This window comes from Solanum tuberosum, unplaced genomic scaffold, assembly GCF_000226075.1.
Source record: "Solanum tuberosum cultivar DM 1-3 516 R44 unplaced genomic scaffold, SolTub_3.0 scf00334, whole genome shotgun sequence".
NCBI lineage: Eukaryota > Viridiplantae > Streptophyta > Magnoliopsida > Solanales > Solanaceae > Solanum > Solanum tuberosum.
The window spans coordinates 529161-541075 of NW_006239254.1; the positions used below are offsets into that span (position 1 = coordinate 529161).

Sequence of the window (11915 nt, forward strand, 5' to 3'; positions counted from 1 at the left end):
TATAACTTGAAAATATTAGTCTAATAAATGTCATATAAGAAATTTTCACATCGGAAAACCAATGTTTCAACATAATAGTTTGCATAACCGTTCTTCTAACTCCTAGTCCTTTTTAACAAAGTGTAAATGAGCCTGAATTTCAAATAAAACTCTCTAATAGCTTGTAGGTCCTTACGGGGTCAATTTGGTTCACTAACACTTTCTTAACGCCAACTTTCAAATATATACTTTTTCATTTTTTTATTTATGACTAGATTTGATTAGCATGTGCAATCACGGCCCAATACTTTGCCTATATCAAATTTTTATAACTTGATAAAAAAAAATTGCTTTATATGGATCACATGTTCGTATTAAGAGTGTGACCAATTTTCTTCTAGTGATGGTGATCAACAATATTCACTAAAGCTTTCAAATGCCATATTCTTCGTTCGAACTTCATCATGCACTCTGTATGTCTCCTCATTTCACAACTGCATCGCCTATGTATTATGCATCTCGATTTTGTATCTATGTGGGTCAAAATTTCAAGCAGAAATCGTAGAAATGAAGGCTCTTTTAGAAGTAAAAACAAACTGGGGAAAGAGAAGCTAAGGCAGTTGAGCATTAACGTACTGTAGAAAAATCATTCAAAAGTGAAACCACCCACATATGTTTATTCACAGAGAATTTCTACATATTTAAGAGATGCAATCTAAGCAAATGTGTTGTTTTTTCACACAAACTACCTGTACATGCAATATTCCTAGTATTAAGTCATTTGTTCTTTCAAAAAAAAATTGTCAACTTCAGCAGAAACTAAATTAGATAACAAACCCCATATTCATATGTGATCTATTTTCAGAATAATTGCATATTCCCAGTACTCTGTTGTTAGCACGTCCATGACAAGCGTTGTGGGCGAAAGAATTGGAAATAGGCATTGATAGCATGGACATCCATTGTAATTGTAAGTTGTCAGCTATACAAATCATTCGGATCCGAAAGTTACGAATCAATTCGAAGTTTAAGGAAACACAAAAGCTATCAAAATAATGAATGTTGTCAGGAAATGGTACCTGGCATTTTAGTCCTAGAGCAGCTCTAGATACAAGAGGTTGTTATTAATACAAATAACCAATTATCAGACTAATCGACCAACATCTAAATGAACTTATCATCCAATTTCACATTTGTACTATATGAGTTGTTTGTACGATAATGCAATAACATTCATATCATAATTACATGATCATACCAATAAGTAATTTTATAAGAAAGTTGATAATTAGACTAAAGGTGAAAGATCTTTCAATAGAGAATTCAAAGTTATTGGATCCAAATGTAGTTGTATGATGTATAGTATTTTCAAATCCAACTTTCAATAAAATATCATTGTTAGTTTGTTACCAATAAAATTTGTGTAAAATGAGAATATCATAAGAAACAACTAACTTACCAAAGAAAGAAAGAAAGAAACAAACAGTTAACCTTTCCAAGCATAACGCATCAGTCATTAATCATGTAGCGGTTTAGAGAATTCTATGTTGCATCAACTACCACATCATATATGACAAAAATTATTAGCAAATGAAATGTTAAATACTCATTTACAATACAAACATAAAAAAAGATGCAAATAGAAAATAAATTCATGACCATATAATAGTAAGTGTTAAATCATACTTGCTTAACAACTCTAATAGAGACGCCCGAGTTATGATTGAAGGATGAATGATAACTTATACAGAGGATAGTCTCTGTAAGAAGAACCAAAGTGCACTGAAAGAATCAACTAATTCTTGTCAGTCATAACAATCAGAATGGGTTAAACAGGAGGACTCTCTTTTGGGGACTCTTTCTGTACAAACAATCAACAAATACCTTGAGGTAATTATAAAGAATTCATAATCAATTATAAGTTAAGAACACATATTATAGTCTAGGATCTGTCAATCCACAAAAAAATAGGACAACAAACTTGAGGCTTCTCGAACAATAGAAACAAAAGGAAAGGGTAAATATTGGTCCTTAATTTTCTTTGAGTAATCATAACAAGAAAAGAGTTACAAAGTAGACTAAAATAATGGGGCAGTGAAGGAATCCCATTAATAATGAACCATTTTGATCCCTTGAAACAACTCGATGAATTTAGTAGATCGTTTTAGGAGGCTCCATATCTACAAACTAATAACAACTTCTCTCATATACCATTACTGAAGTTTCAAACTGCATCAAAGAAATTTGGAGCATGGCTGAGCTGGTAGGTAAAAATTTGGAAGGGACAATGTTGTATGTTGTACCATTGGTTACTAAACAGGTAGTAGGCATCTCATAACACTTCCAAAAATTAGTTGTACTTGATGAGTAAAGCATAACAATATCATGGGCCATGGGAACACAAAGTGAACAAGATTGAAATAGCGAGGAACATATAAGCATTGATCAAAGAATTTTAGGGAAAGAAAAAAATTACTTTGTTGTTGGACAGTAATTTAACTTTCAACATTCAAACTTCATTTTTTTGTTTTTGAAGCTCATAAGAAAATCGAGGAGAAAACATATAGAGATGAAAACTTAAGAAATGAATCTAAATTTGTTTCAACTTCACATTTTATTTATAGGTTTGTTTAGAAATTTGTTGTAGTGACTATGTTTACAATCATTAACTAAAAGTTTACTGTATTTTTTCCTTCCCTTTATGTAAACTTCTAAAGTGTGACTATCTTATGTGAGGTAGAATAGGTACAGACTATAGTAATGGATTTTGATGGACTTGGACTTAAGATTGTAATAGTTAGGCTAAAATTTAAGTGTTGGACTTGAGAAAATGGTAAAGTTAAATACTTATGTTAATCAAAATTTAACAAAATATTTATATTTTATTTATGAATAATATATAAATAATTATAAAATTTATACATCTAATTTATCGGTTCGGATTGATTATTTTGCGGTTGTTTTTTAGTAAAACCAAAACCAAACAATTCGATTTTTCAAAATTTAAAATCAAACCTAACCAAACCAAATATCAATTTTCTTAAATCGATTTGGTTCTAATTGCGGTTCAGTTTGATTTTTTAACCATAATCATGACCAGCCCTAGTAAGTACTTCGTCATCCTTAATCAGAGATTTTGAGGTCGAGTCTCCTGAGTAAGGAGTCACCGTTGTTAGAGAGCGATTTACCCCCCAATATGAGACTTTCTGGTGTGAATCCAAATATAATAGGGGTTCAATGTGAGTATTGAACCTCGAGTAAGAAACAAACAAACCCAAAAAAAGGGAAAATTGTATGAAATAACAAACTATTAATTCAAATTAAATGTTATAGCCATAATTTATTTTATTTGTAATTCACAGCAAACATCCCTTTTTTTTGTCATCTGGTTCGGTATACAATTACCCATTCGGTATACAAATGTATAAAATGCGTTTGTATTTGTATAAAACGAGAGAAAAATGTATATATAAATACATATATTTTCGTCATATACACTTATAATTATACAAATACATATCTTATTATACAAATTACAGTGTATAAATGAATTTATACAAAACTGAACAATATGTATAAAATTAAATATATCTAGCGAATTATACAAATCAAAAGCTCCATAGCAAACATAAAATTTGTTATGGAGCGCAATTATGTAAACTATAGCTATAACATACAAATATGATTTTATGTGTATTATATGTGAAAGTTGCTCAAAATATGCTTAGCAACCCATAGATTAGTTTGGATGTATATATGCAAACCCAAAAATCCGACCAACCACCTACCTTAACTTTAGTAAGCCGATAACAAAATTCGTTCAGAACTAGGAGTCCAATCCATCACTATTGGGTGCGAGTCCACACGAGAATAATTTTGGAAAAAATTGCATAAGTAGACAAACATGTGATAAGTATTTACTATATATAATTATAATTCAAAAGAATTACGATTTGTTATCATAATTAGGATTTATAGCAATCTTCTCTCTCTTTCCTCGCCCTCTCTCTCTCTCTGCAATATCCATACGATGATAGCAGTCAATGATACAAATACAAAATGGTACTCCCTCCATTCCATATTAAGTTAATTTTTGAGGCATTTTCCATTTTTCAAATTAACTTAATTGTTCAGTTTTCAAGACTACTTTTAGAGTGTTCTTCCAATTTTACCCTTCATTAGTTAGTATTGGAATTAGTGATTAATTAATATTTAGTTATTTTAATCACAAATTTGACAATAATTAATAAGGGTAAAAATGGAAAACTAGGTTCAATTTATGTCTTAATCTATTTTTCTTAAAGGATGTGAAACACCTCAAAAATTAACTTAATATGGAATGGAGGGAGTAACTTGTTTAATTCACTTCAATTTGAATCAACCATGTTTTAATATTGGCTTTGGAAGATTGTCTTCAATTCTTCGACATGTTTTATTAAACATTTCCAACTCAAACTAATTAGATTATCAAATAATTAATTTATTTTTTTAAAATATTGTCTTAACTTTAAATATCTTCTAAAGATAACAATCACTATAATATTGATTTTTATAATTAAAAGAAACATACATGGTAACACATAAATACAATATACAAGGCATCAAATGAATACAAATACAATTTGTTACGAATTACAATAACAATTATCAATCAAATATACAAATTGATTGTATCTCTTTCACCTCTCTCTCAGATCTCGCTCGCATCTCTCTCCCTCTCACATTCTTGCTCGCCTCTTTCTTCTTAATATGTACCTACAGATCGTAATTAGAGAAACATTAGCTAAGGAGCTTGATTATGTCTTTTAGTGTTAGTTGAAATTTCCTCAACAATTTTTCATTTTTACCTGAAGTTGAGTTCAGAAAACACTTTTGATCATAAAAGTTGAATTTAGAAAAAAAAAAAGAAAAGGAAAAAACTGAGGAGAAATTTGGCCATATTCCATTGTGAAAATTGAAAAAATTAATAATTTAGTCTTCAAAGTAAAAAGTAACACTTAAAAATTGGTCAAATAAATGAAAAAGAAAATCCGCAGAATGGTAAAAAAATTATCATTGTTATATGGATCCTATTAATCCATGTACTCAGACCTAAATACCAATTACTCCCCCGTTTCTATTTACTTGTCCATTTTTTACTTGACACATCTATTAAGAAAATAATAATTGACATAGTAAATTTATCATTTTGTTTCTACTAATTGATAGAATTCTAAAATCAATTTACTCATTAAAGAAATTCCACCTTTTCGAAAAATTAACTTTCTAAATAAATTGAGGATATAACAGGTAAAAACATATTGTCTTTTCTTGTGAAAAATCAAAATTAGACACATACAAAGGGATAGAAAAAGTATTTTAAACATGCTTGTAAAACATTAATACACAGAGTATGACACACACATGCTTGCACTAACTTTTATTTTCAATAAACTTTTCACTTTTTATTTTTCCAAAGTCTATGTGATCCTACAAATCACTTGGACAAAGTATACATTGTCAGTTGGGAAGTGTCTATGTCCTTTTCATTTATTATCTCACATTCCAAGCCTATGCAATCTAATAACTCACTTTCATCCCCCAACCCCCAACCCTCCTCCCTCTCATACCAAGTACAAGTAAAAAAAGTCAAATTTATTTTTTACAAGGTCATGGAAGATGAAAAAGGAGAGAATATTTACATTTAATTGTTTATGGTTTAAATGTGTTGATTGTTAAATTTTTTATTTTTTTAAATGAATTAATTTTTAATTTTTATTCTTAGCAATCAAATTTATGCATAGTAGGACATAAGTATTTTAAATTCACATATATAACACACTTTTCTTTATTCTATTCCTCACATTTCTATTGTTGAAATCAATTCAATTTTAAATTTTTTATTTTTGTCACTAGTAGTTAGGTACAAAAATTAATGAATATTTTAGACCACTGTTTTAAAAGTTTCCTTTTATATATTTTATGCCAAGTTAAATAATGATACGTAAATTAAAATAAAACAATTAAGATACTTTATTATAAAAATATAAATTTATACAGCATAAAAAGGACAAAAGTGCAAATGAAAAGTATTTTTTGATTTTCTAATTTCTTACCCTCGAATGTATACTTTTTGCTAAGCCCTAAAAGGCCCTATACGGTAGTTTTCACGCCAATGCAAATTTTCATTTCTGTCTTTTTCGACTTTCTAAATCTCACACCTCTCTCTAATTCCTCAGGTATTTCTCAGTTTCTTTAATTTCTTATGCATCTATGTTTTCCAGTGAACTTTGTTTTTTTTTTAGCTGAAATACTATATAAATTTGAATCTTAGACTTCATTTCTTAGGATCAGCTGCTTTAATTAGGTGTTTTTGCATGTGAAATTCATAACTGATTTTTGATTTGTTTTACTGGGTTTTGAGTTTTAACTCTGAAATTGTTGATTGTGTTGGTAGGTCAATGATTGAAAAGGGGATTTCATAAGCAGTTTGAAGTTGATTGATTTTGCTTGGTGGTTGAATTTGATTAATAATGGAACAAGGTTTTGGTTCTGATCCAAGTGGGTCTACCATTGATAAAACTAGGGTTTTAGATGTGAAGCCTTTAAGATGTCTTTCCCCTGTATTTCCATCCGCAAGTGAAATGTCATCTATTACAACTCCACAACCCTCACCTTTTGTGTGTATTACTCCCACTGGTCCGTTCCCGGCTGGGGTTACTCCAATTTTCCCTTTTTTGACTCCGGATGAGTCGGGAAGGATGGGTGAAAGTAGTCAACAAACTCCAAATCGGATGCCGAATCAGGGGACTTTTGGTTTTGGGCAACCTATATCTCCAATTCCTGTTAATTCATTTGGAAATCCAATTACAAATGGAAATAGTGGACATGTTAATAATGTAGGAGACTCTGGTAGTGGAAAGAAAAAGGGAGGACCGAAAAAGCCTCGAAAAGTTCCTCCGGAGAATGTTGTGGAAGTGGATGTTGAACCTTTGTTAAATCAATTGCTAATGTCTTTTAAACTTGTTGAGTTGGATCAGGCTAAGAAAGCGGATGGTGACAAGGAGGTAGTGAGGAGGATACTACTAGTTTTTGACTTGTTCAGAAGAAGGATGACTCAAATTGACGAACCGAGGTATGGTGCAGGTTCTGGTAGAAGGCCAGACTTAAAAGCTTCTAAGATGATGATGACAAAGGGAATGCGTACAAACCAAACAAAGAGGATTGGAAATGTACCTGGGATTGAAGTTGGTGACATTTTCTTCTTCAGGATGGAATTATGCGTAGTGGGCTTGCATGCACCAACTATGTCTGGGATTGATTATATGAGTGTCAAACTAACAAAGGATGAAGAACCTCTTGCAGTCAGCATAGTGTCTTCTGGAGGATATGACGATGATGGAGGTGACGGAGATCTGTTAATTTACACTGGCCAAGGCGGAGTCCAGAGGAAGGATGGGCAAATGTTTGATCAGAAACTTGAGAAGGGAAATCTTGCTTTGGAAAAGAGTGTGCATCGTGCCAATGATGTAAGAGTAATTAGGGGTGTTAAGGATGTTGCAAATCCAACTGGGAAGATCTATATTTTTGACGGACTTTATAAGATTCAGGGATCATGGGAAGAGAAAAACAAGTCGGGCTGCAATGTTTTTAAGTACAAACTTCTGAGAGTACCTGGGCAGCCTGAAGCATTTAAAGTATGGAGGTCAATTCAGCAATGGAGGGATGGTGTGGTGTCACGTGTTGGAGTCATCTTACCAGACCTGACATCTGGTGCTGAGAGTCAGGCAGTTTGTCTTGTAAATGATGTAGATGATGAGAAAGGACCGGCCTATTTCACATATATTCCTAGTCTGAAGTACTCAAAACCTTTCTTAACGCCTAGACCCTCTCTGGGTTGTCAGTGCCTCGGTGGCTGCCAACCAGATGACACCAATTGCCCTTGTATTCAGAGGAATCAAGGCCTTTTGCCTTATAGTTCACTTGGGGTTCTCATGACTTACAAAAACTTGATACATGAGTGTGGTTCAGCTTGTTCGTGCCCTCCTAATTGCCGAAATCGCATGTCTCAAGGAGGTCCTAAAGTTCGTATGGAGGTCTTTAAAACAAAAAATAAAGGTTGGGGACTCAGGTCTTGGGATCCTATACGAGGAGGCTGTTTTATTTGTGAATATGCTGGAGAGGTCAGTGACCTTGGTTATGACAGGGATGACAATTATATTTTTGATGCAACCCGTATATATGAGCCACTAGAAGCCGTGCATGATTATAATGATGAATCTCGGAAAGTCCCTTTTCCCCTTGTAATAAGTGCCAAAAATGGTGGAAATATTGCTCGATTTATGAATCATAGTTGTTCACCTAATGTATACTGGCAGCTTGTTGTTCGAGAAAGTAACAATGAAGCATATTATCATATTGCTTTTTTTGCCATTAGACATATTCCTCCCCTACAAGAGTTGACCTTTGATTATGGTATGGACAAAGCAGATCATAGGAGAAAGAAGTGTTTATGTGGCTCATTCAAATGTAGAGGTTACTTTTACTAGTGTTCAAGTTGCCATGACGCAAAGAGAGTTAGTTGCTTAGGCACAAATCTGCTGGATCAGGTTATGTTTCCTTTGTTCAACAGTCAAAATTCTCATTGTAACAAATCATTTTTCCTTTTCAAGGCATGGTTGGTTAGTTAATATCAAGTGAACTTTGTTATTTAAAGTAATGTTAATGTACTTTATGTAAGTCAGTGAATATTTAAAGTTATGTGAACATTTTAAATAATTTGTTGAATATTTTGTAGTAGTTACCAATAATGATTAGGTTGTCAAAGTATCTTGCCATGTTTTATAGAGTTTGACCTCAAAATCAAACTGTGTCGCACAAAATTGTTCATATGTCATTTATATTCTTTGATACATGAGTGGATTGCCTTACAATAGTTGTTAAAATGTGATTTTAATTGGATTTCTGGCTTAAATTTGAACTGTTAGATGAATTTTTGAGTTTTGAAACTTGGATGAAAGATGTGTGCATATAATTTTTCATGTGCAAGTTTCCCTGCATGTGGAAGGCAAATGAATTTGGAGGAAAAGACAAGACATGATTTTTGTCTTGATGAAGTATAGAATGGAGTTGCCTTATACACGGACTTCTGAGAGGATGCCCTGTTTAAGCAGCAGGCAAGGCGCCAAGACCCTTTGTTGACAAGTCTGGTCTGATCACAATTCTAGCTACCATCACTTGTAGTACTAGATACCATAGTGACTTTTCTTTGGGGTGGTTCTACATGGACATGGACAAGGCTACCTTATATCATTTTTCTGTCTTAATCACGTAATCCACTTTATTTTAGTAGCCTCTAGTCTTAAGTAGAGGACCCTTTAATTGACGATGTGTTCTGTTGTCAGTGAGTGGAGCCCCACAATGCCCCTTTCCTAAATCTCTAGGGTAAAAAGTTGTGAAACTTACTGTTTCACAGAAAATCCTTGACCTGATCAATTCTTGATAAATTTTATGTTTTCAAAGATAGGTGGAGAAACTGATGATATATAGTTCCCTTTGTTAGAGATTCTGTTAAGATTACTGAGAGATGTTAATTTATCATACTTGGTGTCCTTAGGATGAAACATCTTCACTGCAATCCTTAACGTATCAGTGCAAGTTTTTAATAAAGAAGACAAAACATGTGGAAGAGATGGCATGATTTGCAAAGTTAGTAATTCTGTTAGTTTCTGTTTGCATCCATTCTATCACTTGTTCTGGACGTTTTAAACTTGTGTTTTTGCAAAAATAATTTCCTTCCTCCCTTCTGCATGATTGGTTTTGCTGAAGGTTTCCTATTCCTTAACATCAGCTAAATATCTTAACAAGTTGCTTTCCTACTTTCAGGTAACTTGATATTTTAAAGCCAAAAGTTAAGTGTACTGTAGCCGGGTTAGAAACTATAGTCTCTAGTAAATTTATTATTGGATGGTAAGTTGTCATTAGTGTGCTGGCTATTGTAGCTCTAGAGGTGTGTTGGGAGATAGATCACGGGGAATGGAGCTTGCCCTTCAGAGCATTCCTGTTCCTCTTCTTGCATGAACTCTGCATAATTTACGAGGTGTTTCATGCCAGAACTCTTTAACCTTCTTCTTCTTCACGGGAGTCATGCCCCAAACAGATAATAAACAGTCTAGCACAGATTTTGGCATTCCTATTTTATTCAGGGAGGCAAAAATATATTCCAGCTCTTGCTGGGTTTTGATTCTTCAGCAACTTCACACACGAAAGACATTTGTTAAGCTATGCTTTTCCTCCACCTTGTCCAAACAATATTTTTTAAAAATGCCTTGTTTGCCCCAGGGCTTTGGTCGGTAACTGGTAAGAGCGCAACACGTGATCTGCAGGTTAGACGGATGTCACAGGTTTGAATCCAACCGTGGACTGATCATTATGGTTTTGAGGTGAGTCATTAGAGTTGAACTGATCGAGTCAAGCTGATGTTAAGATGATACAAGTATCAGGAATCCTTCTGTACAGAACAAAAAAAGAAGGATTTCAGGATAGATCTAAACTTGTAAGGATTCAATTCTAACATACTCTCTTCATCCTGTAAATTACACCAAAAGCCATAAACATCTGCATTTAAGCTGCTGTAACCTAGTTGTCTTTCCTTCAAAACATCCGACATTTCTTAACTGTGGATGGTTATCTTGATTCTTGAACCAGATTAAAGGGAAGAGCCCACATTTGATCAGTCACTTGACACTGCAAAAAAGGACTCACTATTACGCGTGAAGCATCTGTTGCATATCATAACTCCTCTTTTCTGTAGGTTATCGTGTGTGAGTCATGCATCACGAGCCAACAACCACATAAAACAGTTAACTTTGTAAGGTGTTTTAGACTTCCATAGTTGTTTCCATGGCTAACTGGTAGAGCATGTCGTCTGCATAGAGAAGATTGAGATTTCAATCCCATTATTCCTTAACGTGCCTGACCAGAAGCCTTTGAACCGTCCTAAATACAGATTTACAAAGCATTGACCTTAGGCCCATTCATTTCAATCTGTTGGGGCTTATTATTGTGATAACCTCATTTATTTGTTGTTTTCATGTTCTATCATCATCCCAGTTTACGTATTTTACTTAATCCTATGGTTTTAAAAAGTATAATTCTAGTGGTGTAGTCACAGATATCGAAGCAAGGGAGGGCATGATCCATATACACATGGGGAGAGGGAGAGTCTTTTCAATATGCTTTTGTTAACTTGCATTATACACAGTTGTAGCTTAGTGTCTGTGTGTGTAATGTAGTTCATTAGTTTCTCGGATTAGCTTTAGCTGTATGGAGCTTATTGCAGTGAGAAAATTAAAGCCTTGGAAGCTACTACTACTTCATTGATTGGTTACCTAAGCTATAGCTCAACCCCGTTTATCCTGTGTGACGATCAATATGAAACTCTTAAAAGAGTTTTTCTTTTTGGTGGAGTAGCAGCTTCTACTTTCACAATGTTGTATTATCACTATGAGCTAAACTGGTTGAGCCAGATTGTTGTGTTCCATGATAGGTTGAACCAGATTGTTGTGTTCAGTCCTTTAAACTTGTCAAAACATTTCATTTAGACACTCTAATTAAGTCATGTTTCAATTCAACATTCCAACTCCTAATAAAGTGTTTCAATCTTTAACTTTAGATTGAAATTTTGATTTTTTTTTATTTCTTTAATTTTATGCATTTGCTTTAATTGTGTTTACAATTGAAAAAAAATCCCTATATTTATAGGACAATAGACTTGGCCTCCAAGTTCATAAAAGAAAAAACTACAACAAAATTAAATTTGTTTTCTAGGAACCAAACGATTTCATAAGTGTGCCTAATTGGGACGGAACTCGCAAATAAGAAGATTATGTAACTTTGGACCTATTATTCTCGTCTTTTACTTCTTCTTTTTTCTTTTTTTTAACATTAAGCAAGAT

At 33.2% G+C, this 11915-nt stretch overlaps 1 protein-coding gene across 1 annotated transcript; it reads left to right on the forward strand.

Moving 5' to 3' along the window:
* Positions 1-6077: 6077 nt before the first annotated feature.
* On the forward strand, positions 6078-8797 carry LOC102579046 (histone-lysine N-methyltransferase, H3 lysine-9 specific SUVH1-like). The gene is made up of 2 exons (XM_006360731.2): positions 6078-6197; positions 6416-8797. Exon 2 carries the CDS (start codon positions 6492-6494, stop codon positions 8505-8507), a length of 2016 nt encoding a protein of 671 aa, XP_006360793.1. The 5' UTR covers positions 6078-6197; positions 6416-6491; the 3' UTR covers positions 8508-8797.
* Positions 8798-11915: the final 3118 nt, after the last annotated feature.